This window comes from Triturus cristatus, chromosome 6, assembly GCF_964204655.1.
Source record: "Triturus cristatus chromosome 6, aTriCri1.1, whole genome shotgun sequence".
Taxonomy (NCBI): domain Eukaryota; kingdom Metazoa; phylum Chordata; class Amphibia; order Caudata; family Salamandridae; genus Triturus; species Triturus cristatus.
In genome coordinates, this window is record NC_140589.1 from 1,401,125,576 (window position 1) to 1,401,152,934 (window position 27,359).

General features: G+C 44.2%; 1 protein-coding gene across 14 annotated transcripts in view; it reads right to left on the reverse strand.

Annotated features, from left to right (window-relative positions):
• NHSL1 (NHS like 1) overlaps positions 1 to 27,359 on the reverse strand; it is a 454,242-nt gene that overhangs the window by 14,302 nt on the left and 412,581 nt on the right. For 9 of the 14 annotated variants that reach the window (XM_085612430.1, XM_085612429.1, XM_085612432.1 and 6 more), the window contains exons 3-5: positions 22,607 to 22,719; positions 5,509 to 5,701; positions 609 to 740 (exon numbers count right to left, since the gene is read on the reverse strand). In XM_085612430.1, the coding sequence (XP_085468556.1) occupies positions 609 to 740; positions 5,509 to 5,701; positions 22,607 to 22,719 (438 nt within the window). The remainder of the gene's footprint in view (positions 1 to 608; positions 741 to 5,508; positions 5,702 to 22,606; positions 22,720 to 27,359) is intronic. The other 5 variants (XM_085612435.1, XM_085612434.1, XM_085612443.1 and 2 more) reach the window with 1 other exon arrangement.

A 27,359-nucleotide genomic window follows, 5' to 3' on the forward strand; every position in this document is an offset into this window, starting at 1 on the left:
CAGCCATGATACCCTCTGCTCAGGTGACTTCCTCCCCATCGTTCTCTGACTGCCACTGACACCCAGCACTAAATCTCTGAGACCCTAGAACATGGATGAGAAGCCCAACTAAAATACTGACAGACACCAAGGAGCTCAATTCGGCCCAAGGAGGACAGACCCAAAGGCTCCGCTTGAATAAGAACCAAGAACCTTGAATTGGGACAAACATCCAAAGCATGTCCAAATTACAGACATCCTTTAAAAAGAATAACAATACCTTGAATTATGTTACTATAGGGGTTCTACATATAGCATGATCAAGGTTTTCCTATGAAACTATTATTAATATCAAATAAGGAATACTAAATTCAGCTCAGCTGCCTCTATTCGGATACGTAATGTAGTCAAGCTAGAGACCACTTTCTTTTTCACCACCATCTTCTGCAGGATATCGACGAGTAGGACAGGACAGGACAGGAGGCACCATGAATGGTAAGCAGTTGTCTGGAAATCCCACAGGATCACACTGTGCATAGTTCATGAACGCAAGTGGGAGTAAGTGTGTTAGTTTGGTAGAGATGACCAGAAGAGAGTTAGTGGTGTAGTACAGTGCTGCTGAGCCGTACCTAGCTCCTTTTGTATGTTGTCGGGTACGCCAGTAATGGTCTTTCTCCTTTTGACTTTCTTCGGCCGTCTCACCACAGTGTCTGTGTAAACAAGAGACCGCCGAATGCTCGCCTGGCGGTCGAAATTCTCCCCTGGTGTAGAGTAGTGGAACAAGCAAAGCAACGTTACTTCCCAGCAGACTAACATCATGCACCATCTACCTCCGGACCAATGACGAGACAACAAGCAGGCATTAATGAATGATGTTAGTTGAACCCAACAGTGGGGATGGCAGAAACAAATACAGCACACTGTCCCGACAAGGCTTTGGGGGATTGATAATGTGATCTTGAGAATTAGGTTGGAGTGGTTAAGCAAGTGTAAGGCAAGCTTACCAAAACCCACCTTAAAACTTTGAAACTAGAGATACCTCTGATCCCAGAAAGGGACAGGTAATCAAATCGAAACATTACGGCGATGTGAGAGGGACACAAATTTGTTTTTGGCATTGGAAACCTCCGCGAAGTCCTGGCGCAGTAATTGACCGCTGTGTTTGGCAGCAGGCAATTGTAGATCTGCAGCCAGAGCAACACGGTGGAACAGGCAATCACAGGTTTATAGCTTCTTAAGACATGCAGCATCCCAACCAGGGTAAAGTGTCATGTAAGGGGTAACTCCCCATGGCAACATGACAACTGGCAAACAAAATAGAAGAAATCTTTAGTTTGGGAACATTCCTTCAACAAAATTTAAGTGGTAGTCCAAACTAAATATATGAAAGGCTTTGTATCCCAGGATACAAAGCAAGACACAGCAAGTGGCAAGTAATGTCTCAAGAGAACCCAGTGTATGCAGCGGTAGACACCTTTGATGAATAGCTTTTCACAAAATAATCTATTTTGGGACATTTTATCTTTCACGTGCTTGCTCCTCCTTACTGCCACTGACCACCACAAGGGGTGCCTCAAAAGATGGCATCTTCAAGACTTGACCTCACTTTAGGACAGGTGAAGATATGTCCCAACTACAGAATCATTCTGTCAGAGGACACATCTTTACAGTCTTTGCACTAATGTCTCTGATAAAGGTAGGACTGTCTTTCATCCTGACCAGAAATACTGTGACCTGGATGTGCTGGGTACCTTTAATAAACTTGCACTTTTTTTTTATTCTGAGAATTCTGCAAGCCATACCTAATGGTTTGTACACTTGAAGATAGAATCTTGCGGAGCCCACTGTCATTTGGTAGAGGCATGCCACTACGGACGTGCAGAAGGTACTTCCTCAAATCGCATGAAGAAAACATTTCAAAATTGACAGAGGATAACCCCCATATACTCTATTCAATTTGTCTGCTGCAACATCACTGGCTCTACTCAGTCTCCGGATTCCATCTACCTCTGTTCACCTGCATCTGCCGCACAGGTCTGCCTGTCTGCATGCGGTTTGCGGTTACTGTCCTTTCACTGCCCCACCTTGAGGAACTCCTTGGCCTACCCTGAACACCTGTTAACAACCCCTTCTGCCACAACCACACTTCTGCCGTGATAAGCTCACCCGGCTTAACCGGTCTACATCTGTGGCCTCCAGATGAAGACAATACACTAGATGTGGCCTCATTATTGACTAATACACTAGTAACCTTATTTTCTTCTGGTGGATAATCAACTTTTTGCCTCATCACATAGCTTGGAATCACTGTTGAGTAAGCAAGTTCCACACTGGCATTGATGTCCTGCTCAAGATCTAGTATCCCTCTTTTCCATCATCTTATACACCTCCTGCGGATACCAGCACCCCACGTGGACAGCACTGCTCTTTGGGGGTTCGCTGTCACTGCTGACTACAAATGTATGACATTTCATCTGGACTATCATCTCTTAGTCTTACTCTCATCTATAAACTGCAATGCCTTCCTTGCTGCCTTGGACACCAAAGACCACCAGCATCAATCACTGGGGAGACTTCCTCTGGACCCTACCTACCGGGTATGCTGCTGCAACAAGAGCTGTAAACCAAGGACCACCCATAATATGGTGCTAGGACAAAATACGTGTCAATCGGATGCAATTACAAGTGTTTCTAAGTTCTAAGGGCCAAGAACGGGGCTAGGGCAGAAGGAGCCTTGTGGAGACAGTGTGCTGGAAATAAATAGAAAATAAGCAATTGGCAAGTCTGAAAGATCATCACAGGTAAACTGAACACAGGCTTTTGGCCATTGAACAATTTGTGGATCCTTCACTTGCGGCCTTTCCACATGCTAAGGCCGATGCTTGCCCAACATCGGCATGAATGAATTATGAACGACAAGTGTGCAAGAGAGCTCAGAAACGTCTCTAGCTGCATGCAGGTGAGAATGAACAATGGTATAAGCACTGACCAACATTTTACCCATTACAGACCCCAGCTTTATATTCCACGTCACCACGGGCATTGTTTTGCGCTAGCCACTATTCTGTTTAATGAAGAAGACTTGATATAGGGTTCTTGTGCTCTTGACTTCCGTCAACCAAGCTATTCAGATCAGACTCTGCTAGAATTGACATCTGTTCCGAGCAGAGCCTCGTCTGAAACTGGACACACCTCACTTCCATCTCTGACAGAGCAGCATCCTGGAACAGCAGGAGAAAGCGTACTGCCAACTTTGAAAATGCTGAGGGCAACCCAGATGTATTTAAATTGATATCATCCCTCCTCCTTGAAAAATTTGATTATCAGTAGAGACGCATCAGTGGAGTGGTTGTGTTATTCTGGGGAAACCAAAGAAACCTTTGCTGGCAACAGCAAAGTCATGCTACTACCACTCTGTTTTTGCACCCGTTTCAAGTGGTTCAAGGGATTTAACACAAGGCGGGCCTGGCAGTAGGTTCAAGAGCGCAGAGGCACAGGCAATAAATCTGGAGTGGTAACTTCACTACAATCATCATAAATGTTTTACTATCCATCAGGGCAGACAGATAATAGACTGCAAGTGCTGTGGTGCTTCCTTGATATCTTCAAGCACACAATGGTGTCGGATGAAGCTCTCACAGAATTTGAACACACAGGAAGAATCTCACAGTGACGGAGCCAAACGGGTTTACTGAAAACTCTGTCACAGCTGCTGAGCACAAGGAGACAAGAGAATGCTCTGATTTAGCCATAAAGACAAACCTGATGGGGAAGCCATCCACAACTGCGTTCAATGGCGTCCAGAGGATGCTGGGCACGCAAGGTGGCACTTTTAAAGCTTCGTGTTCACCAGTGATAAAGGATAACAGGGTTCTTCACACTGGAAACCTCCTGGGCTTGACTACTACACCTACAGGGACCCTCATCCAAAGAGGTTTACTGACGCGTGCTCTTTTGTTTACATTATAGCCTGGCTCTGGAAATCTCAGTTTGTGTCCATTACCTCTTTTACTGGGGTATATTGTTCAAATAATTCTCCCTAATTGGAACAGAACTGTCTAGATTTTATTAAGGGTTTTGAGTGAATGTGGCAGTTTAATGCAGAGCAAAAAGGCCCAGCTGGAATGCACTGGTGGGCTTTGTGGTGGGCAACACTACATATCACTCTGGTGTGGCTTGGCTAAGATCACAGAAGTGGTCCTAGAGAAAAGAGGCGGAGTTAAGTTTCAGTATCACACAAAGAACCAATAAAGAAGTAGGATTCCTTCAAATACTGTAGCTGCTTCGGATATGCGAGCTTTCAGAATTAAATACTGAACACATCGGTTTCTCACTGGGCCGAGGAGGACAGGCAAGCATTGAAACAAACTCAGGTCATGCGATGGTGTTAATGTGTATGTATGTTTGCTATATGAATATGCAATCCAATCAGCCTTCCTGTGGAAGTATGTAGTGCTGCAAGATTCTCTCTTGAAGGTACTACAATTAACACAGACAACTGAAAGTATGGTTAAAAAATAAACATGACAACATTATTAGTATTCACAAATGCAAATGAGGCAGCCATTGCATTAGTCACAAATGAATCCACAATGTGAGCCATGCACCATCCAGCCAGTGGTGAGGTCCACTATATGTTGAGGGCTTATTCGTTATAGGCCTCACGTTACTTTAAATGGTTCACTTCCTCCACTGCAGGATTCCCCCAAAAAGTAACAACAAAAAGGGACTATAGAAAGCTTTCAACTTCTCCATTCGTATTCTAAAGAAACATGTAAATTGATTTGTTTCTATTCTTCCAAATCACTGTGTAGTATTACAGGCAACAAATGATTAAAAAAACAGAAATCAACCGACAGGATAAATGAAAAGTGGATTATGGAATCGTGAATCATACTTTGAGTTAGCAATATCCTTGTGGGGCGAGTTGCAGGATAAAACATGGAGGAATATGCAAAAGAAGAACTGCTTTTGCTCTAGGTCTCAATACATGGTTCACAAGGGACTGCCCACGTATCCAGATGGGTAATGAAAGCAACGATGCTAGGGGCACCAAGGCTCTTTCCCATTTCATACTCTTTCGGCTCATTTCCCATAGTAAGGTCTTTGAAAAGAAAATGAACTCTGCTGAAATGTATATGGCAGTAAGCTTGACTGGTAGTACCACAAGCTTAGCGCTACCTTTTGGGGCCCTGCCATCAATAAGGCCATATGCGGTAGGCATTACAACAAAAGAGCTTCACGTATGGGATTTATCGATGCCCCAATAGAATTACAATACACATGTCTATGAAATATGACCAAGCGGAAGGTAGTGCAATATTTTTTCTAATGGTTATGTCTAACTGATGTGACATCACAGAAATGGTCCATAACAAATTATCAAATGCAAGGGACTGGTCTTGTAATGCTTACTGTTGATTTAAGATATATATGCTCCCTCAAACACGCCACCTCAGTTCCCCTGGATCAAACCATATTCCTGAGCCCCTTAAGTATCTTTCGCTTCTGCCTCACAGGGCCACATACCAGTCACATTGATGGGGACCATATCGGTAAGGACTGCCTGTGCCTGCTGACGCATTTTCTCCTCTGGTGTCGGCAAGGGAAGCGACTTGGTCCAGTTGGTCTGGGTGTGAATGTCGGCAAGTTCATCAGGCACTGGAGTTTTCGGTCGACTGAAACCAATAAGTTTTTCCTCTTCTGCGGAAGAAACCGAGCTCTAAAAAGGGGGATAAAGCATGAAGAAAGCATGTAAGTAAACATAATTCCAGCACCATGAAAAATGCAGACAGATGGCACGTGGGAGCTGGTGACGAGGTTTTAATCTAGCAAAAAAAAAAGCAGGGAGATTAAAAATAAATGGTGGGCAAGGAGATAAGCTAACTCGGCAAAGCACAACTGCTATGCTATGTATGTTGTAACGAAGGCAAATGACGTGCAACGGGCAATACTTTGTTTCTGTGGCTGCGGGTGACGGCCTTTAGAGAGGACTCCTGTACTAGGAGACACCACAGAAAAAAGCAATACATATGCTGAGGGTCTATTGCTGTTTGTCCGACCAGACAAGGGCTCATGTAGAACTTACACTGGTGAGTAAAGTGTATGGGCCTCAATGTGGACTGTACCATCCACTCCATATCGAGCAAATTCTCTCACTCAAGCCAATATGCTGTCTCAAAGAGACAAGCATCAAAAGTGTCCACACTCAGAAAAATGCATATACAGGAGACAGAAAGACCCAACGTAACCACTTATAGGAACTTTGAGGATAGAGTAAACGATGTATCGTACAGATATTCTTTTAAAACATTACCACAGAATGGAAGTCGCGATGGAATAAATCATTAGAGAGGCGTTTTACACTCGGATTAACCTAACAGAACTATAGCTGTGCCAGAAACTCAGGCTTTATTCAAGAAGCCAAGAATAAAGTTGGATATGTTATCTGATGCTTAATTAGTGCCTGGTGCCAATTTGCTGACCAGGCTTTCAGGTAAGAGAAGAGCATCATAATTTATATGTTCTGGACAACCAGATGTTAGGACAGACTTCCAAGAGGGGAATCGATGTTACTAAAATGACCCTTGGACACAGATGTGGCTTGGAGACCTGCACTGGCAGGAACATTGCAGTGACTTTTAGCACAGAACTATAGAAGCACTGCTGGCAGGGTCCAGGCTGCACACCATGGAGTCAACGCAAGCTCAATTCCTTCTCACGACGTACGGTCAAGCAGCCCAAATATTTTCCATATTCAAAGATCTTCACTCCGGTGAAGAGGAGACCACATATTTTTAGTAGCTGGCGCACAAATTTGGAATTCATTGCCCCTACGTAATAAGGATACACATACTTGTAACCTTCAGGAACGATCTTAAGACAGTCCTTTGCAGTAACTAATTAGATTTCAGCTTTCTTATAACATCCCTGTGTCGCTGGGGCTATGTTTTTTTGTGGCACTTATGGAAGGTATTTTACATTATTTAAAACAGATTCTTGCCCTTGGAGACAATGACTTTAATAATGTTCACGGACAAGCAAAATAAACTAAAACAAATGAAAACAATAAAATATTACAAGACTGGTACGAATGCTTTGAAAGGATTTAAGATCAGACCAGACTGGCTTACATGGACAATCTATTATTCATACGCCCACTCACAGGTCTCAGACTGCTCATTGTGTGGAGAGAAAACAGGGGTTACTTAGGTTGTCAATGGCCTTTATAAGTTTCCCCACTGTCTACGACTATCAGACACATTAACAATTTAAGATTACCTGGTTTCCTCAGTGGAGATGTTTAAGTTTCATCTTTGGTAGGAAGGGAGCATGGAGTGTGTTTTACTACGGCAGTTTTCACCTACAAATGTGGGGTAGTTTGCAAATGGATGCAAAGGTCCAGGATTTCAAGGTCTATTCGAAAAGTAGTTGAAATTCCAATTATCTGCCTGTTCATTACAGTAGGTTCCAAGAACTGAATGAACGAAGCTACCACATGGTCGTGAAATGAAAGAGGGGCCTCTGCACCATCAGGGTTTAGTATAGGGCCCTCAGTTAATTCTCAAACCCTTTCTTGGCTTAAAGGTTGCTGGAAAAATGTGGAATTTAAACATTTCTGTGTTTTCCAGTAGCTTTTAGCTGTGGTGGGAGTCAGCGACTAATTTTAAAGCAGGTTGTCAATGTATGTCTGCAGCCATGCAACTTAATATTTGGCCAGCAGAATCAGCCTGTTTGTTGGACAAGAGTTCTTTTGCATGCTTGATGCTATTGCGGATGTTGTCTAGATATTTATATTAAACACTGAATTTAAATAGAGGATTGAGATCCCATCTTCTGAGTCGTGCTTTTGAAACCTGAACAAAAACTTTCAGACTTGGAGATCAGTCTTGTGGATGATCATGTACAGTCAGTCGTAGTATCCAAGACCAGTTCCAGTGCTTCCAGAATAGCGGTGTTATCTGCTTCTTGATCGTAAGCTGAATTTGTTGTTGAGGATTTTGCTAGAGTAGAGTTCTGCAAACATGCAATAATTTTCTCTGCAACCTATGCAAAGTTTTTTTAATTTTATGGGTGTTTTTGCTGAGCTTACAAATTTGTTTTTTCGGGAAAAACATCACGCAAAAGTCGGTTGTGCAAAGCAGTTATACCCACAAGCAGGAGAATTCTTTAGCATATAGGTAAAGTTCTTTGGTAAAAACTTTCCTGACATACAAAGAGGGAGGAGACTTATGGAATCATTACGTGTTCCAATAAGATGTTCACATAGCTCACTTTTGATTATATTCTGGCCTACAGGAATTTGTTTCATATTCCATTGATTCATTCATATAAAGGTATACAATACATATTCACCTCTGAATGGTGGTCAGGCAATTGCCAAACCACTGCCAGTCGTCAGTGGCCCGATCCTGAGAAATTGCTGCACAAAGAGGACAGTCGGTCTTGATAAATCTCCCGACTATACCACTTCAAACAGGATCCACTGCAAATGTAAATCTAGCTTGGTCCTTCCTCAACTATAACAGTCCAACTTGACCTCCAGGCCAGGCCTCTTGTAGACGGGAACACGAGGAAACACAGCCCGAGTTCAGACTTGTTTGGTCTCACCTGTGAGGTGCAGCAAACACCTTTGGCATGGTGAGCACAGGACCCACATTTGGCCCTACATCACTTTTAGGGTACCTCACTTTGAAAAACACAACTATGATCGATGGAATGCTTGAATTAATCCCAGCCACAGGTAATTAGTAGGGGCACATTCCAGTCCATTGTTATTTTGCCCCTATTCTACTCTAGACAAGGACCTGCAATATGCAGATCACACCTGGTCCTCTCCCAATAGAAACAGTCTAAACAGAACTGCAAGACCTCGGAACATCCCACAGATAAGTGGTGTTGATACAGAAATACTCTGAGTTCACCTGTGCACGATCGCATGGCTCAGGCCGAGCACTGTCCCCTAGTGCCCCACACTGTTTCACAGACACCTTAACAATCCAGGAGGACCAGTCAAATAAAGTAGATAAAGACATCAGGACCAGTGCTGCCTTCGACAGTTTTGCAAATGGACACTAGTTCAGATGTGCTCTTACGAGCATGGTCTTCGTTAAGGATATTAACAGTAGAGCATATCTGAGATAGGGAAGGTATGGAAGCATGGACCAGTGGATTAAAAAATAAATCAAGGGAATATGTGGCGGAAATCATGTTGCTGACTAACATAGTTTCCTCAAATGACTTGGGCTTAAAGCAGTAAGAGAAGAATGGCCAAGCAGGTCACTGATATCAGAACCAGGTCAATGGAGACAGTGAGTGGATAGGAGGATGGTGCATATTTTAGTTGCTTTGGCGTGGTGACTGGCAGTGTCCTATATAATAGATAGATGACAGCAAAGTGGCCCTAAGATCGGATCAAGGAGAACTGCAGCAATGCTAAGAAGGTGGCGGCATGCATTTGACCAAACATGGAATGGCACTTGTTTTGTAGGAATGCCAGATGAAACTGCTTTAGGGCCACAACCTACCAGCAAAGGAGAAAGAAAAGGCATTTCTTTGGTAGATAAAACTATGAAAAGGCTAAGTGGGAGACTGGAAGCATGACTGAATTGCTTTTCCAGCAAGAACATTTAAGGAACAATCACAGGGATAAGGCGAAATAAGGGCGTAATGCGCCAGAAAGGAAACGGCGGATCAACGTCCGGGATGCACTGTGATGTGACAGGTTCCAGCCCCCGAGCACTGCGATCAAAGCGAGAGAGCACGCTGCCTGACACACGAGATTGCATTGATTGAAACAAAGCTGCTTCACCCCCAGGGATATTGCAATCGCTATCCATGATACCACATGCGACTCCTGCACAATACACACCCACAAACAATACACGCGCAAACAATACAGACACACACAATACAAAGACTAGCGATAGCATCAGAGTCCAATTCATGGCGCACTGCTCTTCGGCTATATAACGCATCTGCCATTCTAGACGCACATGGATACGTTAAGTCCAGAACTGAACAATGTGTGAGCCAGTCACAACAGCATTCTAGTCTCCGGAGGACCAGAAACCAAAAATAATCACTCAACTGCCATCCAACTACTTGATAATGAGACTCCAGAGTTAAAGGTAATGTAAGCTTTACTCAAAACTCAAAAATGCAAATGAACAATGAGAACAGTGCAACTTTGTAGCCATTTGATTTTTAGGTCATAGAAATTCCAACAGACTGAAGGAGAAGCTCCTTGCTTCAAATGCCAGTGGTCACACGAGTCTAAGGTAAACAAGGTGCAGTTTTCCAAATACTTGGGATTGTGGGGCAGATCCAGAGAAACAGCTCGCCTCCCTACTGGATGCCACTTTGCCAGCTTAATATCCTGGAGCTTAGAGCCAGCTAAGTTCCTGCGCACTTCTACCCTTCTCTGGGAGGCAATGACCCAGTCACATGGAAAGACTTGCACAGACGCTCAGTGTCGATACTGTGATTCAGGTGAGGAATATCGCAATGAACCACCCACTCCTACTCAAAACATATTTGTGAGCGGCAGGAGTTGTAAAAAGTTGTAGTATAAAGGAAACCTGTGGTCTACTCTACAAACGCACTTGAAGACAGAGGCAGGCTAAGAGTTTCGCACATCATGACTACATTAGGATTTTGATATAGAAGCTTCCAGCGGAGAGAGGTTTAATAGCACGTGTATCGCCCAGTTCACATTAAGGATCTTACCGCCTCTAGTTTTAAAGATTCTCTGCAATGCTACCAGACTAGCACCTCTGAAAAAAAAAAGACATCTTAGAACATGGTCACCCTTTCTCTTGCTAACAAAGGAACTTCCTCAAAATGGCCGCCTTTACTCTTACGAACTAAGCGACTTCCTCCTATGAGGTCAGAGCCTTGCCATGTCAATCAACAAGGAACACAATTCACCGATCAGCAATCTAAACAAACAAAAAAATGCAGTCACATGTATTCTGCTACTAATCAAGTACATGGTGATTGAGGCCTACTTTTCAATCCATCTAGTCTTACTGGAAAATCTAGGGAGTGAGTTTACTTTCAACAATAGCAGCACTGACCAGAACAGTGTGGAGGCAAAAACTGGGAAAAAACACCTGCAGTCCAAACATAATGTACACACAGCTTCAATGTAATGAAAAGTTACAGGCTGAAAGCCTCCCACAAATGGGGTCTTTCTGGCATCAGGAAGCTTCAAAGGGAAGACCTGAGATGCCTTTATGTCTGGAAGCTGGTGACAATAAGCCCCACTAACCTACTTTAGCCCTGGCCGGTTTAATGCTGTCAGAATCAATAAATGTCATCCTGAAACCGTACCGTAGCTCGCGTCGCAGCTGTCGGCCGGGGGCCTTTGGGGACTTGTGCAGTGTGACCAGTCACAGAGAGAATCCATTAGAAAAGTGCTCCTCTTCTTCATATTAATTGCCCAGACAAGCAGGCAACTGACAGTAATGCGGATAACGAAAAGAGCTGCTGTGGCCCAGCATATTGTAAACTGGCGCAGATCTTAACGCAGCGGAGGCGATGCTAAGCACTTTAGAGGCATCTGAGCCGGATTACAACAAAACACAGACTTTTTTTTTTTTTACATTTGGGCCCCACCTGTATTTACCATTAGTCACCCTACGGGATGCGGTAAGCCTCTCTTGTTTAGACGAAGCCTACTTTTTTATACAGATTGGGCGGAAGAGTATCTGGTAACTTGGAGGGCACGCACATAACAGGCTGTCTGGGAGAAATAGGGCACATTCAGAATCAGCCTACGAGTTAGTTGCTTAAATCTCGGTCTTCGTCACCTGGGTTTATCCCACTGAATTACACAGAATCACCTGGCCTGCCCGCTGCTGGAAAGTGAGTGGATATTAAAACGCACAGGAAAGGCCTTTTGCATACCACTGTGACAACAACAAAGAAAGCAAAAACCCAGTTCCAATCATAACGTACGGAGACTAGTTCCTCAAATGAACCAGTCATGCTACACTTCATCCCGCTAAACACCTCATCCGCTCAGAGCTAGCTTGCACACGCTAGTCATCAATATAGGAGTGGGGAGCATGGGCCTACATTGTATTTCTACAGTGATTTATACCGTACTATTTAAATCAAATGACAAAGGCGTAATGACCGGTAAAAGCTGTGTCAGCGTGAACTGGAAAAATGGTCAAATTAGAAAAAGAAAGCAAACAGAAAGAGCTAAGAGGCCCCACAAAAGCCAAGTACATTCGGCAGCTTCAAACTTTGCTTGAAGAACCTTCCAGAAGGTTTAAGAGATGATCATTCTGCTACAATGTTTAAATCTGGAAGGAGGCGGGATTTGCCAATTTTTCTTAGCTGGATAGCCATATCCAAACAGGATCACACTGCTGGGCTCCAACTGAAAAGAAGTTGTGAGCCAGAGACAAACTTGCTTACAAGTTAGGCCCCGGATCTTAAATAATCAGTCTGGTGGATAGGCAGCGAGTGGAGTGACTGCCTACATATGGAGAAGACGGGTCCCTTTGTAGCTTTTACTGAGTTTTGTAGAATCTGAACAAATTACAGTTTAGTTAAATCTTAACAAATTGCTACAGTTTTCACATATATATAAAAATTATTAGCTTTACTGCGCTGTTTATAATTTATCATACTGACGTCATTGTGAATCAAAAAAAAAACTGGGATTAGCTCATTTTCTGCATTTTTTATTTGCTGCAGTTTTTAGCGAGTATTTTAAAAATGAATGTGGAATTTCTTTGCAATTGAAGTTTAATGCACAATCTTGAGTTATAATCTCAATTGGGTATTTGGAGTACTGAAGTAATTGGAGTACTGAAGTGAAATAGGGCGACGGGCTGTGGACAGCCAGTCACAGTATTGTGCTTCTTTATTACAGCAGTTGATAAACTGCACGGAATTTAAATTGGCATCTGAATTAAGTTAGATATATATAATCCACATAAACCTGGACGTAAATATAACGTGAAGCATGTGTGCATCAGTCGTCATTAACACACATAATTCGTGAAGTATATTTGACTTTTTTTCAAGACTGCATCTATGGCTGTGTGTTGCACAAAAGAATATATTCAGGACTATTTTTATACATTTAAAGTGTCATGCAAGCATTTCTAAATATTGTTCTGAAATCAAAATGAGAAATAAGTGAGAAACTGACAATGTCTATGTTGCCAAGTAAAATCGACTCAAAATGCAATCCATCCTAAATTACAAAAATGTCTAAAAGCTAAGCATGACATCAGCATGTAAAGTTTCAATCTTTTGTAAACATGGTAACTACAAAACCTAAATGAGGCCCAGAGTCTTAGGCGACTGAAAATCAAGTCTTATTCGGCGACCAAAAATCTGGCTAAACCCTGCATTCTGTATGGCCTGAAGTCTCTGCATTTGGAAGGTCTGTGTATGGAGCTTATCTATAAACCAGTTTTTAACTGATTGACGCCCCAATAGTGTCCATCTGCAGAACTCTGCGGTCATTCTAAAAAATGGCAGCCACCGCAGAGACCCGGGGCAGGACTGATAGATCTTTTTAGGGATATGAATTAAACGCGGGGATGTCTCACCTGCAGGAAGTGAAGGCTAGGACAATACTGTAGAACATGGCGTTATTTCAGAAAATTCAATGTGCTCTTGGCTGCAGAGGGAGAAGCCCATTTTTCACTAAGAGCACACACCTTTATATCCCATCTATTCACTACAGAATAAGACATACGCTTTCAAAATATTCCTTAATAATACACTGGGCAGTCCAAGTAGCCATACGTCTCAAGTGTTGTTATATTTCATGGTGCCGTACTCATTGGACTTTTGGTCTACTCTTTCTCATATTGGCTTACCAGCTTTTAAAAAAACGCAACTAACAGCCAGAATTATTATCAATATCAGTGATGCATGTTTTATTTACCATGGATAGGTGGGAGGTTGAAACAGCACTACCTACACATTCTGAAAGCCTCAGATAGTCACTCCAGAGATCTCTGCATCATAGATTAACTGGCTGGACTTATTACCCGATACTATGCACCCCTGGGAGCTTCTCTGCACTTGTGGGATACATAAAAACAGAGAGAGCATATGCTCCAACTTCTACTTTCCCACTAGATCTGGGTTATTACCTTAAAGAATGCCCACGCCATACGAAATCAACAACAAGTCCCTGGTGACCCTTCTCCAAAAGCACTCCAAGAGCATTCACCAGGACCACACCCTAGCCACGCGTATGCCTTGCCTAGGAAACACTACATGCTTACGCTCTATCCAAGTGAATAGGCGTGCAGGGCGGGAGGACTTCACCTGCCTCAAAAGCAGAACATGCCCAGGGCCAATCAAAGTATGAGCCGGGGAGGTGGGAGGAGCTTGCCCAGCTTGGCTGTCATGGCCGTTATGGACTGTGTTCGCAAGGCAGTTTAAGAGGCGTTTCTCCACCCCTGAGGCGGTTCCCCAACCTGAGGCTTCAAAGCCAGAAGAGTGTTGCCTTTGTGCAGGATCTGATGCGGAGGTCTAGATGGAGTAGGAGTGTGGTTAGTAGTTTTTTTTTTGATTCTCTTGCTCTGTTAGGCATTGCGGTTACAGTGAAGTTATGCTGATGTGGGGCTCAGACGCAGAGCTGCACATGAGGAAGGAGGGCCGCCTCCATTGTATTGTATTGTATTGATTTTTGTATAGCGCGATTGCTGCCCAATGGGCGTCCATAGCACAAGGTGTACAGAAAGCTTGCATTAAAGGGTGAGGGAAGTATGACTCGCCTTAAGACAGCGAGTCTAGACTGTTACCACTACGTTAAGGAAGATTTGAGGCTAACACATCAGACTGGTACTGATCACCACACAGAGCTCACATAGGTTAGTGCTCAGCAACAGGCCGGAAAGCAGATGCAATGGACTAGAAGGGTCCAGGGATTGGAGTGGACTGCAGATGTGCTAAAGCTACCATGACATCAAGCTGAATGCGCGACAGCTGGATGGGCCCATTCGTGGGCTGGGTACCTGGAGGCTCCACGGAACCAAGTTACAGCAGGCACTAATGCAAGACTGAGCAAGGCAGCCTAAGAGGGTAGGCTGCAGGAGGAGAGAGAAGAAAAGAGGGTGAGGAAGAAAAAGTAAACACACCAGAACATACCACAGAGTCACAAGAGCATGCAGTATTAAGTATAGGCTGAACAATGGACATTATGCGCAACATCAGGCACTTTCACACATGATGTGTTGGACATCAAGAGCGCCCCATGCACGCAGGCCCATTCTGCGTTGAAGGTGCTCCTGCCTGCTGCTGAGTTCATAAAAGTGCTTTTAAGAAAGAAATTGCAATGAGACACTACTGTGACCTATCCTCTGTACTGTTCACAATGTCTAATGTTTGCTCTGTACTTCATGTGCACTTTTCTGCAGACTGCTATTGGTGTGTTTGCAGTGCTGAGTAAATTAAACACCATCAGCAAATGACAGAAAAAGTATGCAATTAAAAAGACATCTTTATTTTGTGGCCTCTGAGTGGTGAAATTGGCTAGTGGTAGAATTTCTAATTCAATGTATTAAAATGTTTTGAGTGCACTTCAAGTGAAAAGTTGTTCTGTGTGAGGAGGCAAGTGAGGTAATTGGTGCTGTGCTCAGTACTGCCCAGGCAGGGTAGCCCCCTAATTCCATATCATCATCGACAATGTATTTCAAGTTCTGTTTTTTTGCATGACACACAGTGGGAGGCAAATAAGTATAGAAGGCGACTAAAGCACGGCTACAGGGGTGGTGCACCGTAACATCTGTTCACTGTTGGAGAGTACTAGTGGAGCCATCACCTTTCCAGTTCTTCATTTCAACTGAGGGTAACCTGGATGGTGAAGCGTCAAGAGCGGTGTCCCTTGGGGTTGGGATACACAAGATGGTGCCCTTGTGGATGCAGGGTATACCTAGATGTAGGCTTTAAGCAGCTGCAAACCGCAGGGGAGAAAACAACTGTTCTAAAGGAGACCGCGTGAACGCCAAGGTGCGGATGCTGTGTCAGTGGACCATGAATCGCTTCTAAACGTCGGGCACTATTGTCCGACTGCTACATTCATCAACAACAAGACTATGGGAAGATGTTACTTTGAGCACAAGTTTGTGTTAAGGATTGGTAACATGAAAGTACTTTCTTTATATTTATCGGTTTACTTTCGTTTCCTGTTTGTGTTTTACAGATAAATGGGTTTCTCAGCTTCTCTGTTGTATCTAAAAAAATATATACATTATTTTGATGTTAGCGCCACAAAAGCAGGTGTAACTGAGATAAACGAGCATTTGTGTCGAAAAAAATTTTGGGTGGAGAAAATAATCCCGTTTTTTAGCACCTACAGTGAGTTCTCCGTACAAGGCATAGTGCAGGCATGCTAATTACAGTAAAATAGTCTTTGAGGTGTTTATGCGATTGCTTTGCTATCAGGCGGACGGTGTAGGGCGGACAGTTAGTCATGTACAGGAGGACTACCGAGGAATCACACTTGTAGACCTTCAACCACACTGACCATGGTCATAGGCAAATGTAGGCACGCACACGAAGCCACGGAGAGGGTGCGGCACTACACACTTCTGCAGCTAGTTCCACACCTATGAAGGCAGCACCGCCTTTTCTGGGTGCATGTCACCCTGCAGCCTAGTATGCATGCCTCGTGGTGTTCCTGTCCCTCTTTTCTGACTGCTTGCAGCAATTTAGCAAAATATTCACCTATCAGCTCCCGCTTTTGGGAACTAATTCCAAGCACTGTGTTTGCCACAATCACATGACCTACTTATGAGTGGCTTAAAGCCATCAGACACAGGGGTGTATGGAAGGGGAATTTTATAACTAATGAGGAGAAAATGGTATGAACTGAGGGAGGAGACCGTACGATGGAAGGTTGTGAGATGTCTGAAGCGGGCTTGGGATGTTGGGAAGAGTACTAGTTGTTGTTAACGTTGTCTTTCTGGGTGTCTGAACCTGCTGTTGAGGTGAACATTGTTAGTGGAGCTACAAACCATGGACTCATCCTTGCGGCACGTCAAAGAGGGCCCATGGGCCAGAAGATGCGAGTCACATATAGATAGCGTAAGAGAGCAGATTTGACTCAGCAAATAAATATTGCTGATGTGCACCTGAGTCCCCACTGTATTGCCGTCTACAGTAAACTGCGAGTCCATTCACAAAATTCAAGTCCGCTTCTTGAGAAGATGCTAGTATCGAGAGAACAGAAGTGCTCTAGTCTGCTGGTCACTATTAACACTCACTGGAGGTGGAATTTCTAACAGAGATAAACCTAGTGTGAGAGAGCAAACAGAGCACTCGCTGCTAGAACAGGCCTATTAATTAGTAGGTAACTGTGGCCAGAGCTCCAACTTGGCTTTGCTAACTTTGGACAACATTTCAACTTTAGGGAGACTGCTATGCCACCCTGTAAACCACTGTGCTGTCAAGGAATAGACAGCACTGTATACAATGAAAGACCTATACAGAACAATCAACCTAGAAACAGTGACTCCCCACACTCGAGCTGACACACAGCATTAAGTACATCTGTGAACCAAGAGGACAACACTGTTCCAGAACCGGTTTAGAGACAGCGACAAGCACAACAACAAAGAGTTATAGGATACTCTAAAAAGAACCAATTATAAACAAAAATGAATGTAAACCAATATCTCGGGGCAGAGTATAAGGAGAATTGTAAATAATTAAAAAACAATTGTGAGTAATTAATTTTCCCCATGGTCTTGTACTAAAGCAGGTGTGAGCGAAAAAGAAGACATTTTATAGCTTAAACCTGGCATGTATGAGAGCATGTTTTGGATATAATAAAGTTTGACGGCTAAGCCTTCCAGCGGAAGTTGGTGGGTGGTGGGGCAGCCACATGGGCATCACCAGTGGGGGGCAGAGAGCTTGTTAAATCTTATTTTAAGGAGGCAAGTCAGACAGCACATGGAAGCAGCGGGGCTACGCTTGTGCCAGGTCCAAGACTGACACATCACTTTTAATGAGCAACAGACCATGAGATATTAAAGTTCTATACAACAACATTTTCGGGACAACCTTCTGCCCAAATCCACTGGCACAGCCAAAACTGCATTTGCAATAAATCATTCTTCTCATGTTCATCTTATCCATTATTCAAAACGTTAATTTTCCATGAATACTCCATGTATTCCCTTTTGGAATGGTTTAGATCTTCATGCAAGCGTTAAGCCATTTTACATATTTCTGATGTTCCTGCCGGGCCATCCGAACTTTGATGTTTATATTAAAGTTCTATCCCAAAAAGTGTGTGATAAGAAACGGGCGGTCAGGCTTAGTAGGAGTGGCTGGGCCCACAGGAGCACCACCACTGCTACAGGCACTAATTTAAAGCATATTCTTATTGCCGGACAGCCACTTTTATACTTCCGAGATTCGAGATAAATCGCAGAATAATATAATTTGAGGGGAGCCCCTGGAACTGGCAGAGACTGACAACTGCAGCTTGTGCCTGGATCCTGGGGTGAAAGCCATCGATCAATGGGCGGACCACGTGGGATGCGTAGGATCACACATGGACCCCCTATTCCAGACATCCCTGGGACTATGGTTCCCATATTTGTGCTGCTCGTTATAACTTGGAAAATAATAAATAAATAATATAGGAGCTTATAAAGCACATAGTTACTCCTATAGGAGTATCCTAGCGCTAAAGGTCAAAGATCCTAACGGAAATCTCAGCAGCACAAGAACAAATGACAAAGTAGAAAAAAACAAGTTTTCTAATTTTTCCAAAACAGGAGTTCTGTCTTGGAAGCCTGAACGTCCAATGGCAAATGCACTGAAATTTGAGTTTGCATCAAATTCTTGTTACTAGACAGGACTTTATATATGAACATATATTTTATTCTCCTAAATTAAGAAGAAAAAAGCTAAAAGACTTTCTTGAACTGCCATGTAGGGCAAAAAATAAGCAACACTGCTAGGTAAGAATATATAACGTTTCTTCGCATGCGTTTACTTCGCATGCCGTTACTACGCGGTCGTTAGTACGACCGCATTGTTAGTTAGCATACCTTTACTTCGCAATTCGGAACTACGAATTGCAGTAAGGGGGTGCTGGATGTTGGAATAGTATAATTTACTATTCCAACTCCAGTCTATGCGGACACTAGGGAAGGTGTTGGATTTTAAATCCAACACCTTCTCCCCCCTTACTGCAATTCGTAGTTCCGAATTGCGTAGTAAAGGTATGCTAACTAACAACGCGGTCGTACTAACGACCGCGTAGTAACGGCATGCGAAGAAACGCATGCTAAGTAAACGCCGCTTCCCCTAGGTAAACATCAATATCTTGGAAAAAAAAATGTGCTTCACTGTGACAATGCTTCTTGAGACATTTTCGGTCCCGTGAGTGTTGCCAGGGGCGGCAGACAGCTTGCTGGGTTGCCAAGAGCTGTGTGGGTGCAGGTCAGGGCAACAGCTCGCCATGCAGGAGACAGGCTGCAATTCCGCTAATGGGGAAATCCTGCAGACTTTAAGCTGTGCTGGTAAATCCTGAGGTAATTACAGCACATCCAACACCCCCACCATCTGTCCGATTACCACGACTTCCGCAACAGTCCCCAGCGTGACCAGGGGGAGGATGAGAAGGAGGCAACCAGCCTCAAAACCCTGTGCCCCAAAATACATCCTATTGAAACAAGCATTGGCAAAGGCAACATGACTCGCCTATGAGAGCTATTGGCTTTGGCGAAGATTTTTTTAACCATGCTGTTCAGCATGTTGTTTTTTTTGTTAGCCATGTACTCTCCCATCCCATCGTCTGTCCTAGTGTCCTTCTCTGCTGCCATTCCGCCCTCTGGGTTGCCTCGTGCCACAATGTGTTCCCTGTCTGTTGGAGGAGAGTGAGTAGGGGGTGAGGTAACAGGGAGCGAGGCCAGGAGATGAGGACGCGTGTATGGGGAGATGACAGGTGAGAGGGGATGGGGAGCACAGGAAAAACAATGGGAGGGTGGGAAGGGCTGAGGCAAGAACACAGACAACAGAGAATGGGCCGGAGAGGCTGGGGAAAGCACAAGAACGACGAAGGATGGGCCGGAGGGGTTGGGAAGCACACAGACAAGCAGGAGGGGCTGGGGGAAGAACACATATGAAGGAGGGCGAGTAGGAGAGTAATGGGGAAAATGGAGGCAGGAGAAGTACACAAGGAACACAGCTGGAAAACACATGAACTGAATGCTTAAATGAAAAGGAAAAAAATAGCGCCTGAAAAGAGGACTATTGGACTGACACAGTAACGCGCCCACGCACTTTGGGGTGGGGGGGGCAGAAACAGAAGAAGAGGAAGGAAAACCTACGGAAGATGACTAATTCTAAGAAAGCAAATGACAGTGGCAATGAAGGCAGCCAATGGCAACTAATGGGAGGCATCTAAGCTCAGTGTTAGGTAAAAACAAAGAAAGAATTCTCACCTGAGACCTAAAAATGTGCACTGTGTGACTATCACTCCCAAACATCGTATGAAAGGGGGGGGGGTCACACAAACACACTTCCTGCCATTATTCAGAAGGCTGATAAGCATTGGCAAAACCAAGAGGTCTCGGCTCCAAAAGGCAGAGCTAATAACTTTGCCAATGCTTCTTGCCTTCGTAGGCAAACACACACACATCAGCCTCGCAATGACTTTTCCATTAAACCAGCCACTGTGTATCTATCGTTGCAAAATGCAGCCATTCTTATTTACTGATCTAACATGGCAGCCAATTTATAGCTGTAAGTAAATGAGAAGTAAAATAAAGGAAAACAAAGAACACTCCAGTGCAAGCTCCTGAGCCCTCATAAAAAAGAAAGAAAGAAAACAGGGAGCAGGGGAGTAAAATGAAGCTCAAAGGGGCCCGGTAGTACTTTCCAGCTGCTGAGCGACCATTATTAAAAATGAAGAAGAAATTAAGTGGGAGAGAGAACAAGGAAAGGCATGCGTTTCCACCGAGTGCGGATACATAAAGAAAAATAGAGTCCTCTTAAAGCAGCATTTGAATAAAACTACTACTTCAATCAGAACACTGTGAAACTGAAAGGCCCCTGGGCAGGAAACACACAGGAAATCTGGAGGACAGCCACTGAATCTAGAGGAGAAACCAGGGATAGACTACCAAACCACCCAATCATGGGCAAGGGGCCGACCAAAGCGCACACAAGTATACGATACGCATTTGAAACAACAGGTCAGCCAACATACAGCCCAAGCTGCCAGTGGCCTGAACCAAATGACTTCTTCAGTTCCAACTAACACATCCCTCTTTTCAACACTTGGACATACCCTCTGTTTTCATCACAAAGTGGCGGTCACTGGTGGCCTTATGTTACCTGTGCTCAAAGCAAGCCCCCTAGTATCCAGGATCTCGCATACAGGACTCAGCCGTCTGCCTGCACGGCTACAAGTTCTCTTTCGCACAGCTGTCACCAGCAGCCACACACCACCAGGGCCCATCACAAGTCGCATGGCTGCTTTGCCAGACCTAAGAAAGATGGGGAGTCTCAAAGGGTTGGGGCTGATATGATGGAAGATATTTCCCCCCATGCAAGAGGTCTTAAAGAGAGTGTTTGTTTGAGTGCTCTCAGCTTCCCCCGCGGTCTCCAAACACTGATGTATGCCTTAGCTGGATTCTTTCTTGTAAGCTGATGCTGTGTAAAGATGCACAAGGCTTAAGAGTCCGTGACCTAGAACATAGCTGCCCAAGGCTTGAAGAAGATTAAACGGATTTTTAGGACATTCACATACAGTACGTTTACATGGAGTCACTGTAGATGCTGAACACCGACATAATCCATAGTTAACCTGAAAAATTGGCATGTACGCCGCTAAGGGCTAAAGTATACCAGATTAATGTAAACGTGCACTGGTAAAGGGCAGCTTATGAGACCAGATCACATGTGCTTTTCTTCATTCGCAACATAAACAAGCAAGTCTAGACACAACAAGCACAAGACAATTACAAAAAGCACATGACAATTACAAAAAAGTTAACAGAAAAACTGGTACAATCATCAATTCCAAAGGGGGCAAGAATAGATAAAGCATTTCCACGTTTGGCTTGAGATCACTTGAGGTTCTTCGATGTATAAACACATAACTGGGTTGGAATTCCAAATTTGTCAAGAGCCACATTAGAACGGTTTTGTCTGACTATGGCTGGCAAGTCACCTACCCTACTAGAAACAAGCAGGCAGGCAAAAGTCAAAAGAACTAGGGTATTGACACCAACTAAGCTCAATAATTGTTACCTATGATGTTTCTGGTGGTTGACTTGGCTTCCCCTATCTGTATACTATATAATTGCATTGAACCCAGGTATGTACCTTACACCTCAAATGGCCTGGATTCTATGGGGTTGCGAGAAGGTCTCAATTCAATTGTCAGGAGTTGCCTTGATCGAAAGAATCCTTCACAACACAAGACATATTATTGTTGTCACCAGAAAGGGGAAATTCGTGAAAGACAAAACCCATAGATTCAGACTCTCATATCCTCAAGTAGCGATCCCTCTTACAAAGCGCTCCATGCAAAGGGTACACAGAAAGGGGTGCTGCTTCCGTGCACCAGAAAGAGCGCTCTTCAGCAGCGCCTGCATTAGACACTAGGGCATTCGCTTACCGTGCGTTCCCGGTCTTCTTCATCTTCAATACGTCTTGTGCTGCTGGAGAAGGTAGGTCCCTGGGAGTAGTACTGCGAGCTGCGATAGCCGTCACGCCGCAGCTTGTCGCACTCTGCAAGGGGGAAAAGACAGGGAGAGGGTTAAATGAGCAGGATGTGAGTCCCCCATGGAAGCAGCATGCGTGGGCTCATCTTATGCACATCGATGTCAGATCGCAAGCAGAGCAGCAGAAGTACACACAGCGGACATGGCAGGAAAATGGTTTTTCAGGTTTATGAACGGATCCGTAGATTTACACGGTAACGACAAAAGGGTGGCAGATTCAGTGGTAATCAAACATGGCAAAGCACTGGGGGTGAGAAAGAGTAGCCGGTTGCTTGTGTGCATGTTAGGGCCCTTGTGCTTTTGGATTGTGCCACCATACCTCCAGCCACTAAGCTCTGGTTCTCCAACTCATCCCTTGCTGCACTAGAATGTAATACTCAAGACATTCTTCTACTGAACACCATTCTCTGGTGGCACCACATGCTGGTGGTTCAGAATTATACGCCAAGGACCCAGCAGAATGCTCAAACAAGCATTGGCAAAGCCAATAAGTCTGGCATTAACTGTCAGACTTTTGGCTGGCAAATGCTCGTTTTGTCTAGCCATAGTTTTTGTAAACGTTTATTAAGCTGCTGGGCCCTCCACAATATACAAAAATACATTATGGTCTCAAAAAGCACACCTCGCCATAGTAGTTCTTTGCACTCAGGGAACCATGCAGACGTGCCCCTTGTGAAAGAGCACAAAGCCGTCAGTAGCAGTGAAGTCAGCCAAAGTGTAGTGGGTGAAAAAAAAAAAAATATCGGAGTAACACAAAAACAAGCCAGCCTATATATATATATATATATATATATATATATATATATATATATATATATATATATATATATATATATATATATATATATATATATATATATATATATATATATATATATATATATATATATATATATATATATATATATATATATATATATATATATATATATATATATATATATATATATATATATATGAGAGAATGAGAGAGAGAGAGAGAGAGAGAGAGAGAGAGAGAGAATGAGAGAGAATGAGAGAGAGAGAGAGAGAGAATGAGAGAGAGAGAGAATGAGAGAGAGAGAGAATGAGAGAGAGAGAGAGAGAGAGAGAGAGAGAGAGAGAGAGAGAGAGAGAGAGAGAATTAATTTTAGTAAAACCAAGCATTTTTGGAGTTACACATAAAAAATAAATTGTCATGCAAAAAACTGTAGGTCCCTGGTGATTACCATCTCAAGTGATACACACTTTTTCTCAATGCCAACCCCATTTTCTTTTCTATCTTCAACGTTTTATAGACGGTCAAACTCTAAGCGCTATACCTAACAGTTCGGCTCCTGGTGTGTTAACTGCACTACATTACAACATAACATAGAACCCGAAAAGACATGTTGGTCTCTGCATATGAAGTTTATGAGGAGATGCAAAATTGGGAGGGAGGCGGGGGCACTATGGATTGGCACATTCTTCATACCAGTCTGGTATAGCTGGCATGACAGGCTCGCTAAGATCCTGTCCTAATCAGACCGTGTCTACTTCAAGGAAGTATGCATCGCCAGGGGCACATACAGATGGCACAATGAGATGGGCATGGGACTGGTGTCTAGGAATTCTGATGCAGGGCGCCAGATAAATTCAGGCAAGCAGGGGGGAAAACATCTTCAAACAACGGAAGGATTAGGAAGAGGGACGAAAAATAGTAAGACAAAAAGTCAAATGAAGCCAGCCTAGGAGGCTTTGATGTTCAGACTCCCATCCTTGCTACTGTTCTCTCGGCTTTTAATGTCTTTCTGCTCACCTACCTTTCATCTCATGTTTTCATACAGAGGCTCTGCCAAGGTGCCTCCCTGGAGCACACAATGAGAGAAAATCCTATGTTAACAGCCATCTCTTTCTGTGCTGTTTTGCTTTATTGAAACGAGTATTTGACTTCCAGATCAAAGCACAGAACTAACTCCAGCTGCTCGTTCATACCCACACGAAGCAGAGAGACAAAGTTCTAGGGAGCGCTCTAATCATTTTGAAAGCCCGTTTCCCCCTCGCATGCCTCTTTACGGAAGTGAGGAGCATGTTTTCTTCACTCCGGGAATCGCTAGAAGGCAAGTGGGCAGACAGCACGATCCTGTGCACTTCACCTAAGGTGAGGGCAGGCATGTGCGAGCAGGCTGGGTCTGTCGTCGCGAGCCTCTCATAACAGGAAGGAGCCGCAGTCCGCGTGCATGCTGGTTTCAGATCGGGGGTGGATAGTCAGTGGGAGGCCTCCTCCTGGATTTCAGGAGGAGCAGACAGCAAGCACTCCAAAGTGTACGGAGGGGCAGTTACTTCTGCCCCACCAGATTAACCCTGGGAAACCCAATAACGTTACCCTTGAAACGGTCCCGGAAAAATAAAACATCAATTCCTGCCATAAGCAGAGGGCAAAGGAGGTGATGGTGGAGCCCTACAGGCAATGCTCATTGTGCGGCTGATCTCCTCAGCACCATTGACCAACAAGGGTTGAGGATGGAAAATGGCCGCTGACCTCGAGGGAGTGTACAGCATAGTGAACAGCTGCAGTCTGCATTCCAGTGGCCTTCTGATCATAACAGAGCACAGCCGGTGCCAGGTCGGTGCAGAGGCGCCTGTGAAGTATGTTTTGCTGTTGTATTCAAATAAGAGAATTCAAGCCCAGTTCCGAGTGAGGATTCTGATTAGAAGTGGTGAATGGCTGAGATGTGCCGAAGCAAAACTATTAGACCATTCACCTGACTGACCATCGTCAATAAAGTAAAAGACGTAGATACAACTTGAATGGTCCACTCAGTGCAGAATAACACATTAAATATTGCATTCAAGGCAGTGTTGCGTCACAACCTACTTCAAAATCAGGTACACACTTCCCATCGACCTCAGTACAGTGGTGAAAGTACTGACCCAACCTCAGGTAAAGCGCTCCTTACATTAATTTGGAAACACATCTTACACATGCTGCAAGATGTTGGAACTAGGCCGCAAGCCACCCCCATTGCCAAAAAAAATGATGCTTCTACTGGGATGTGTGAAATAATGCTCAGTTACCGTCCTTGCAGAATACGCACAGGTACTTTTTACCCACAGTGCAATCTTCCAAGGTAAACCTTCATACAAAGCCAGAAATATCTACAAGGCAATTTCCAAAGCCCCCAAAAGACACTTAAGGCAGAAATGACTTCCTAAATCGTTTGTGGAAAACCAAAGCCCACAAATTACACCGAAGAGTCTCCCTGACTAATGGCTGCAGGTGATGTAAAGATGATTTCCGGCCTAGCAAGTTTTTGGGATGGAAGAGGCAGGACACAAAAAAACGGAACACATTATGCCGACATTTCATAAATTCAAAATGCTCTTCGGTAAGCTAGATTCTTTCAAATGAAAGGCTATTACAGACCCTATAGGTGTTCAAGTATTAATGGTAGGAGGCGCTCCTAGTTGCAGCACCAAAACAAATTACTGCAAAGCCCACCCCACATGGCAAATGCGTGCGCGTGCACTCTGAGGTGTTTTTGCCCTCTGGCAGCAAAACGATAGCGCTTGCGCGCGGACACACAAAGTTTTGGACAGCAGACCAGTGAGGCAGCTAGAAGCAAACTTCTGTGTGAAGATTTCGCCTGAAGCCAGTGCAGGATCACACACCTGGCTGAATTTATCTGAGCAATAAGATCCATGCTGTCAGAGTGGCTACTACGTTTTCCTCTCTTCAATGATAGGAATGGAGGACTGTCCTGGAAATGTTTGGCTCTTTGTGAGGTTCCTATTTAGACACCTTCTTGATGTGAATATAACCTCTGGTCACCTCAGACCATTCTTGATGTGAATATAACCTCTGGTGACCTCAGACCCAGCACATTCGTCCTCAGAGAAACTGCGAATTTCTAAACCTCTTCAGCAAGGCTTCCCTAGTGACCGGTTTCAAGCTGCCACTCCCGGACGCCTCGAAGGAGGGTGGATGGAGTTCTGGATGCTTCCAGAACCAATCTGCCAGTCACACTTAAGTTCAGATTTCTGAACGAACACTGCACGCCTATAGGCAGGCTGCCGACAGCCGAGCGATGCATTTTGCCCAGAGTTGGTGTAGTCTGCAATGGTGTCACATGGAGCCCGTCTAACTAAAGCCCAAAACTACTGGTTTTATATCATCTCTGAAGGCAGAGCCCATCAAGCCGGGGGTGAAGCCTCTGGTCATCATTCTGAGGAGAGGCAAGAATTAATTGATGGAGACCTCAGTGGGGGAGGGGCTAGGTTCTAGAAGGACCCCTGGTCCTCTACTTGGCCACGCTAAATAGGAGCTCTGCACAAAGTCAGAGAGCTGTTGGGGAGGGAGAGGGGGTAGTGGCCATGGGCATCACTTGAATAAATACATCCATAGTCCCATGCAGGACACCCATACCTCTTTGCCAAGTATTGGTTGAAAATAAGCACTTATGAAAACATATGTAGTTGTAAAACGCGTGTTCACCCACGGGGAATTCTGCCGCTGAATAACAGATGTTTATTGTTACCCAACTCAATGGTACTCATTTTATCGACTTCAGAAGGATGAAAGGCTGAGTAGACCCGCCGGGATGTCAACCTGTGACCATGAGGTCGAACACAGGCCCCTACAGTGGATGCAATAGGCCACTAAAGCCACCTGACATCGCTTTGATAGGA